At 30.6% G+C, this 9,968-nt stretch overlaps 1 protein-coding gene across 1 annotated transcript in view; it reads right to left on the reverse strand.

The window, feature by feature from the left end:
* Positions 1–9,968, reverse strand: part of LRP1B (LDL receptor related protein 1B) — a 1,812,620-nt gene that overhangs the window by 312,159 nt on the left and 1,490,493 nt on the right. Inside the window, exon 43 of the mRNA XM_072757648.1 lies at positions 7,647–7,851. Coding sequence (XP_072613749.1) covers positions 7,647–7,851 — 205 coding nt within the window. The remainder of the gene's footprint in view (positions 1–7,646; positions 7,852–9,968) is intronic.

The raw sequence follows: 9,968 nt of genomic DNA on the forward strand, positions 1-9,968 counted from the left end.
CCGCCTTTCTCTCTCTGTGTCTCTCATGAATAAATAAATAAAATATTTTTAAAAAGTCAAAGAGATTACTTCAAATAGAAAAGAAATGGCCATAATTAGAAGTAAGAGAATTATAAAAGAAAAAAAATCTCTTAGTAAAAGTAAAGGTAGTAGATTAAGCACTTATAAAGCTAATATGAAGGATAAATGGCAAAAGGAATAAAATCAATCATATCAACAATTAAAAAATATACAAAATTTAAAAATATAAAGTATGATCTCAAAAGTATAAAACATGGTTTATTAGTAAAGTTTTAGTGCTCTTATAGGATATATGAACTTAGGTGACCATAAACTAAAAGAATGATCTAGTTCAATATATAAGAACTCCACTGTAACCAGAAGTGAAGAAACTATATAATTGCATAAAAAATAAAGAGAAAGTAATCCAAACATGACACTACATAAAGCCATCAATCATAATGGAAGAGAACAAGAGAAGAAGAAAAAATCAGAAAAGAACTACAAAAAACAGCCTGAAAAATTTTAACAAAATGGCACTATAAATAGCTATCAGTAATTACTTTAAATATAAATGTACTAAATGCTCCAATCAAAATAAATAGAATGGGTAGCATTGGTGGTATTTTGAGCATAGCTGCCATCAAAAGACATAGCTGAATGAATTACAAAAGAAAAGTTTCCTGTCTATGTTGTCTACAAGACAGTCACTTCAGACCTATAGATATACAGACTGAAAATAAAGGGATAGAAAGAGATATTCCATGCAAATAGAAACAAAAAGTAATCTGAGGTAGTAATACTTATATCAAACAAAATAAACTTTAAAACAGACCATACATAACTAGAGACAAGGGCATGACATAATAATAAAGAGATCAATACAATAAGAGAATATACTAATTGCAAATATCTATGCACCCAACATCAGAGTACCTAAAAAGATAGAGCAAATACTAACAGACATTAAAGGAGAAACTAACAGTAATACAATCATAGTAGGAGACTTTATACCCCAGATACATCAATGAATAGATCATCTAGACAGAAAATAAATAAGGAAACATTGCCCTTAAATTACACATTATTTTAGATTAGATGGACTTAATAGATATATATAGAACATTCCATCTAAAAACTGGTCTATATATTGTTTTCAAGTGCATGGGAAACACTCTCTAGGATAGATCATTAGGCCACAAAACAAGTTTCAATAAGTGTAAGAAGAAGTATTTTTCCCTACCACAACAAGATGAAACTAGGAATCAGTTACAAGAAGTAAACTGGAAAAAAAAAATCACAAAAATGTAGAGATTAAACAACATATGCTACTAAACAACAAGAGAGTCAATGAAAAAAAAATCAAAGGGGAAATAATACATGGGGACAAATGAAAATAGACACAAAATATTCTAAAATCTATGGAATCCAGCAAAAGAAGTTCTAAGAAGGAAGTTTAGTGATATAATCCTACTTATAAAAAAAGAAAAATCTCAAATAAACAATCTAACCTCACACTATAGGAACCAGAAAAGAAAGAACAAACATAGCCCGAAGTTAGTAAAAGGAAGGGAATAATCAAAAGTAAAAAAAAAATAATAATAATAGGAAGATAAATAATAAATAAATAAATAAATAAATAAATAAATAAATAAATAATAGGAAGAAAAAGAACAGAGTAAAAATAAATGAAATAAAGACCAAAACATAGAAAATATCAATAAAAATAAAATAAAGTTCTTTAAAAGGATAAACAAAATTGATAAATTTTATCCAAATTCATCAAGAAAAAACAAGAGGATACAAATACATAAAATCTGAAATCAAAGAGTAAGTTACAACTGACAACATAGAAATACAAAAGATTCTAAGAGACTACTAGGAACTATTGTATGCAAACAAATTGCACAACCTAGAAGAAAATGATAAATTCCTATAAATATACAATCTTCCAAGACTGAATCAGAAAAAATAAAAATGTGAACAGTACGGTTACTAGCAATGACATTGAGTCAGTAGTCACAAAACTCCCAAAAAAACAATTTTACTTAAGCATACGAAGAATAAATAATATCCATTCTTCTCAAATTATTCCAAAAAGCTAAAGAAAAGGGATGCTTCCAAATTTATTCTACAAGGCCAAAATTACCCTGACACAAAAACCAGTCAAAGGCACTGCAAAAAAAAAAAAAAATATATATATATATATATATATACACACACACACACATATATATTTATATATATACACATATATTTATATATTTATATATATGCACATATATATTTATATATACATATATATATAGGCAAATATCCTTCATAAACATACATGCAAAGATTCTCAACAAAATATTCAACTCAATTAAAAATTAGAAGAGGAATTGAATAGGCATTTTTCTGAAGAACATACAGAAGGCCAACACATCCGTGGAAAGATGCTCAATATCACTAAACATCAGGGAGCTACAAATCAAAACCACAATGACACAGTAGCTTATACCTGACAGAATGACTAGTATCAAAACAAAACAAAACAACCAAGAAATAACAAGTGTTGGCAAGGATGTGGAGAAATGGGAATGGTCAAGTGTTGATGGTAAGAATATAAACTCGTACAGTCACTATGGAAAACAGTACAGAGGTTCCTCAGAAAATTAAAAATAGTAATACCATATAATTCAGTAATGTCACTTCTGGGTATTTATCCAAAAAACAAAAACTCTAATTGGAAAAGATAAACACACCCATACATTCATTGAAGCATTATTTACAATAGCCAAGATATAAAGCAACCTAAGTGCCCATCAATAGATAAATGGGTAAAGAACATAAAAAATATATATATATCGCAATATTAATTCAGCCGTAAAAAACAATGAACTCTTGCCTTTTGTGAAAACATGGATGGACTTAGAGGGTATTATGCTACATGAAATAAGTCAGAGAAAGTTATGTACTGTATAATCTCATTTATATGTGGAATCAAAAATATAAAACAAACTGACAAAACAAAAACAGACTTATAGACACAGGAGAAAACTGGTAGTTGCCAAAGGTAAGGGAGTTGGGGGGATGGGCAAAACAGATGAAGGGGATTAGGAGGTACAAACTTCCAGCTAAAAAAAAAAAAAAATAAGTCACAGGGATTAAAAGCAAGCATAAGGAATACCGTCAATAATGTAATAATTTTACATGGTGACAGATGGTAGCTAGACTAATTGATCATTTTGTTATGTCTATAAATATTGAATTCCAATGTTGTACACCTGAAATTACTGTAATATTTTATGTCAACTACAATTGAAAAAAACAAAAGACACAAATGAAAACAGTTTTTTGTCAAGATTTGGTTGTATTTATAGTCAAAGATTAACACATTTTCTCTATCCTAGGTCTTTAGGTAATACAGAACAATTTCTGTGGAACTCCATGAGCTTTTATTAAATAAAAAGATCCTTATTGGTTAGAATGGACTCTACAGAATTCCATTTTTTTAAAGACAGAATGAAACAAAAGCTACTAGAGATTACATAACCTTGAAATCCTTGTTGTATTATATATTCCTATTGTTTCTATAACCCAACTAGCCAGATGCATATTTATTAAGAGCCAGATGAGTGGGACAGAGGGACTTTACAAAACTTGGTAATGTTCACCTAACCAGTTAATACCAAAAGTAAGGCTTAAATTCAAAATGCCATTAAAAGTATAATTTTAATGGGTTAACTAAACTTCCAATTTTGTATTCTATCATTTATTTGGAAACTTAATTTTTAAATGTTTGTACCTAAATATAATAATATCAGTTTCAAATCTGAATAATAAGCAAACATTCGATTCTACTTAAAGTTGCACAATTTTAGATGCACCTACACAATGGGAATGTTAAAATTTGAAAGTGAAGGGGATACTGAGAGCAAATATAAAATCCTTACAAAATATGCACCATGAAGAGGTGTTGCATTATGTCTAAACCTTCAAAATATTTATTCAGCAGTTTTAGACAAAAAAAAAAAAAACTGTGATAAATGTCCTTGCATGATGGTGGGGTAGCATGTTGACCTTCCCCTGTTGAAACAGCTTTCATGACTTTACTTCCAAGGGATTAGCTTGTTTTGTCATAATAGAGAGAAATTACAAGCAGTATATTTAAAAAGAACACACAAATTCTAGGTAGTTTTTAGAGTACAGTTTTAAATGGGACAATGTGTCACTTAGATTTAGATGCTTTCCTTCTCCATCAGTTTCACTAACTTTTTTTTTAATGTGTATCAAAATGAGTGATGTGAACTGAAAAGCTATGGATTCGATTTTGAAAAGGGGCAAATCTACTTGTTTTATTAAGTAAATCAGTAGTACCTTAGATTTTACTAGGCCTATTTTCATATTCAGTAATAAAATATTCACCTGTGCAAAGGATATGTAACATTAAAGAAATAGGAAGAAACAGGAAAAATAAATTTATTACTAGCTGCAAGGCATGCAGAGGTGGCCATACTTATACATCTAGCCACATCCATTTTTCTAACTAAAAATGCTCCCAAGTATAGCATGATGGTTGAAAGCACTGGCTCTTGATTGAATAATACCACAGAGCCTTCTCTGCCATGTATGTGACTTAGGTGTTATTGAACAGCTACTAAGCTTCTCTGTGACTTATTTTCTTCATCAGTTAAGTGGGAATAATTATAATAATGCCTACCACATAGGAATACTATGAAAATAAAATGAAATATGAAAAGCTCAGCACAGTATCTAGAGCACTGTTAGCATTCACTGACCTGTTAGCTAGTACGGTGGTTAATAGGTTGATATAACTCTCAGAAGCCTTAAAAAGTGAAAATAAACGATAGTGTATTTTAATTAATAAACAGTCTCTAGGTCAAATTTTGTAAAAGCATTAGAGGATTTTAAAAATGCATCGCTTATTTTATTAGCAAAAATATACATTATCATATTGTTCACTGTAGCCAGCCAGAAAGTATCCCGGTTTAGACAGGGATGCAAAATGGAAAGTTGAAATCTTAACTAGGTATATAGTTTTTGAAATGTCAAAAGAAATCTTTTAAGTTAAATTAGAGATCTGATGACTGAACCACTTAAATTACCATACATTAGAATATACTGTGGAGGTAAAAACAAAGTAGGTATATAGAAAAGTAACTGAAGTGAATAAAGCAGTGCTATAAGGCACTGTGGAAGCATTTTTTCGTACCAGGATCCAGTAGAAAATAGTACCACATCCAGGACAATAATTTTCCTGAATGATTTTTTACAAGTATTATCCAGTAGTTTCATTTAGAGTTTCTTTGCTATATCCTGGGCATATACTTTTGTACTGGATCCTCATAATAACCCTGAAAATTAGGTAGATAATCTGTATATTGGAAAACTATAATTTATGAAGATTAAATGTTTTACTAAAGGTTACATGGCCTCTATTTTTATTATTTTTAACTGATGATGGCTAATTTTCATCCAATAGCTATTATTTTATTTTGTTAAGAAATTATTTAATTTATTTAACCAAAAAAAAAAAAAGTATCAATTTCTCCCACTCACACCACCTTTTGCAACCATCAATCTGTTCTCTGTATCTATGAGATTGTTTACTTGTTTTCTATGATTCTACATATAAGGGAGGTCATAAGGTATTTGTCTTTTTCTGAGTTATTTTACTTAGAATGCCCTCGAGGTCCATCCACACTGTCTCAAATGGCAAAATAGCATTCTTTTTTTTATGGTTGAATAATATTGCATTGAATAAATATATCATATTTTCTTTATTCATTTAGCTATTGATGGACACTTGTGTTGCTTCTACATCTTGCCTGTTGTATATAATGCTGCAATTAACATAGGAGTGGATATATCTTTTTAAATTTATATTTCTGTTTTCTTGGTTTAAATACTCAGAAGTGGAATGGCTGCATTATATGGTATTTTTGTTTTTTATTTTTTGAGGAACCTCCATTCTGTTTTCCATAGTAACTGTACCGATTTATATTTTCACCATCAGAGTACAAAAGTGTTCCCTTTTCTTTCATCCTTGCCAACACTTATTTCTTGTCCTTTTGATAATAGCCATTTTAACTGGTACGAGGTGATATCTCCTTGTGGTTTTGATATGCATTTCACCAATGAATAACGTTGAGCATCTTTTCATGTGTCTGTTGGCCATCAGTATATCCTTTTTGGGAAAATGTCTATTCCATCCATCTGCCTTTTAGAATCATATTGATTTGTTTTATTGAGTTGTATGAGTTCTTTATATATTTTGGTTATTACCTCACATGGCTTTGAATTGGAAAAGATAAACCAAGAATATGATCACAGTTATTGCCTTTAACACAAACTGTATTCATCAGGTCATAGTTAATTATTATTCCCATGTGCCTTAAGCACTCAACTGTCCTATAATCAGTACTACCTAAAGTTGTCACTCCACAATAAGATGAGTGACCTGTACTAGAATGTAAATCAATGCATTTCTTCACTCATCAAGAAACTCTCTCACTATCTCTCTATGTCTCTCTCACACACACAAATGTCCATATCTATATACACACATATATACACACATACAAACATATATGTATATATACAATTAGTTTCCCAGGGATAATTATATCTATAATACATATAAATTTATATCGTATACAGGTATATATCTATATGTATAAATATATTTATAGGGATATATTCAATTGAATTAAACAGTATGCTTGATGGTATAGATAAGGCATTAACAAACTATGCCCTGCTAGTTGATTGCCTTTATCCGTAAATCAAGTTTTACTGAAATACCATCATACCCTTCATTTACATATTCCCTATGTCTGCTTTTAGTGTTGCAGTTGTGATAGAAACAATATGGCCCATAAAGCTTCAAATATTTACTATGTGGTACTTCAGGAAATTCAGTGAAGGAACAAAGAGACACAGGATCATTTTGCCCTTTAGGCACGCGCTGGGCTGGGGATACAAGGGTCAAGATTTCTCCAGTTTGTGTTACCACCCATATATTAATTGCCTGAGCTCTGAGCTTTCCCAGTTGCTAAGAATTGCTGTTCTCATAGAATAAATGTACTATTCTACAGACCCCAAATACCTGCCATAAAGGTTCTACAGAGGCAGCATTAAACTGTTCCATTAACATTTTATTTGGAACCCAGAGAAAAGAGAATACATATGACCCTCACAGAATTCCCATTTTTTTTACTTCAAAGCTTTTAGGTTGTTTTGAGGACCCAAGCATAGACAGAGGATTATTTTCTTCTTTTCCAATGTTCTTTTATCCCAGGGAAGCAAATCAATTTGATTTCACATTTAAAAATATATAACTAACAAGGCTTATGCAAATCACTCTGACAATTCCAGTTCAATTAATAATTAAGAAAAACTTGGTTATTATCTCTCCAGAATAAAGTTTGTAAGAGTTAGACAGTCTCAATGGGAACAAAGGAGTAATTTTTTCAAAATATCATCCACTTTTCTTTTTCAGTTTATATTCAATTGGATTGGTTCAAACATTTACAAATTGAGAAATCTCTTGATACACATATTTCAGGGAAGTACAAAGCATATTTTTTTTCAAATGTATTATTGTTTAAATCTAGAAGAAAGAAAATCTGTTAACTTACATGTCTCTGAGATCCATCATATTCACACCTTTCAATTTTTCCTAGGCTGCCATCTGAGAAATACAGCTTCTCTGCACGGTGGTCAATGGTGAGACCATTTGGAGTGAGTATGTCTGTACTGACCACCACTTGAGCATTTTTCCCAGTCAGGGTAGATCTCATGATACTTGGATGCTGTTCATTCCAGTTGGTCCAAAACATTAAACTAATTGAAATGAAAATTGTGATAATAAATTAAAATTTTAATAAACAATAGAAACAGTAGAAATGTGGTGAGGTTAAGCTGTTTAAAAGGAAGCAAAATTGTTTGTCTCATATTCTAAAACCCTTAAGTAAGTCTAGCTATTAAGTGGAGATGCATATATCATATATACATGTATATTTTTCTGAGGTTCTTAAATAAAACCTGAAAACTATTTCTGAAAAATAATTATCTTGTACATTCCCTCAAATAATTAAGTTGAGTCAGTTTGATATATAATGACAATTTATTTTAATTATGGGAAAACAGTTATCTTAAATTTTCTGTGAATTGCAAATATATTCTAACTTATTAATGTCATGTTTTAGCAGATTGATTATAATTGTTTAGACATCGTTCTTAACCTAACTGTATTTCTTTTCTAATTGGTAAATATAAAAAATATCCTTCTCCTTACTGGTTTGCTTTTTAAATTCTGCATTCTCTTTTATATATGTTTTAGAGAAATAGAATTAATAAACTTTATATTTCTTTAATTTCTTTTTTTCTCTTCTCTGTCAGTGTAATTTTTTAAAAATGACAATGTTGCTTTTGGAATTCCAGATATTACTCTCACCTCCCTAAAAGTATTATCTATTACTTACAGAGTTTATAGAATGTTTTAAATCAGTGTTCTATCAACCTAATTTGAGGAAGCCATTACAAGTCACTTGAAGACTAGAGAGTCTGTTGAGTTTCAGTTTCTAGTCCCTATATTTATGGAAGCAGCTCTTCTTTCTCTTCTTCTTCTTCCTTTTTTTTTTTTTTTTCTTCTTTCTCTTCTTTTACCTATAGGACTGTCCCTAAGAGTTTATTTGAAGACTAGTTGTTGCTCAGAATGGCAAAAAAGGGAAGGAAGGAAGGAAGGAAGGAAGGAAGGAAGGAAGGAAGGAAGGAAAGAAGGAAGGAAGGAAGGAAGGAAGGAAGGAAGGAAGGAAGGAGGGAAGGAAGGAAGGAAGGAAGGAAGGAAGGAAGGAAGGAAGGAAAGAGGAAGGGACAGAGAGGCTATCAGGAAAGCTGTTTTACTTATTTGAAAAAAATATGCTAAATATATTTTGACAAAGAAAAAGTATTTGAAATAATATTTCATATGTACAGCAAGATTGCATATATCATTCCTATGTATGATCATTTAAAGGTCATATAGAATTACAACTGAATAAAGTTTTCAATACGGGTTTTTGAGTATTATGCAAACACCAATTACTAAACAATGCTTAAGTCACAACAAAATCTTTATACTTATTAATTTAAAATATAACCTCTACCAACTGAGAAAAGCTGGGTCAACTATGCTCTTTATTAAAATGTTTCATAGCCTTTCCATCTATCCTGCGGAATATAAAAGCATTCAAAATGAACCTGTGTCAAAAATATTTTGTCCAATGACTAGGTAAATTTGCAAAAACAAATGGCATTTCACTTTCTTAAGTTACACAGTAGCTTTATCCACATACTGTGACTTTTAAAAGAAAACATTTTGGTATGTTTAATTCCAATTTACAGTTCACTATATGCAAGATGGAAGTGTAATGTTAGCTTATGTAGTAATATTATAGGATAAACCAGTTAAACCAAGCATATATAATATAAATTATCAGTGATTGCCCTTATGTTTATTTCAAAATTGTCTTAGAAATTCCTTTGATTAGCTGCAGAATATTTATTATTGTCCTAAGATTCTCCTGGTGAACCATCGAGATCAGTGCAGTTGATTTAACAAGAAGCTGTATTGTGATACATCAGTGGTGTGAGCCAAACCAGCTCTGCCTTGGCATCTGAAGTCCTGTGTGCATCTGAACTAAGTCACCAGAACTGTGTGAGGAACTTTCTCTCAACCTTCAGAGTCTTCATTTATAATATGAAGGTATTTAATTGAATTAAATCTAATCTCATTTGTAGCTCTGTAAGAGTATCCAGATGTAGTTATTCACACACTGATGAATTTATGCAATCATCCTTTCAAGTGGTCAGGGTCAGTGTTTATCAGTAATTGTTTTTGTTTATTCTTCATTTTTTCTTTACCACATCTAAAAAGAGCTCTTCAATTTCTACTTACTGAAAGCCAGAGTTACCTGACT

This window comes from Vulpes vulpes, chromosome 5, assembly GCF_048418805.1.
Source record: "Vulpes vulpes isolate BD-2025 chromosome 5, VulVul3, whole genome shotgun sequence".
Lineage (NCBI taxonomy): Eukaryota > Metazoa > Chordata > Mammalia > Carnivora > Canidae > Vulpes > Vulpes vulpes.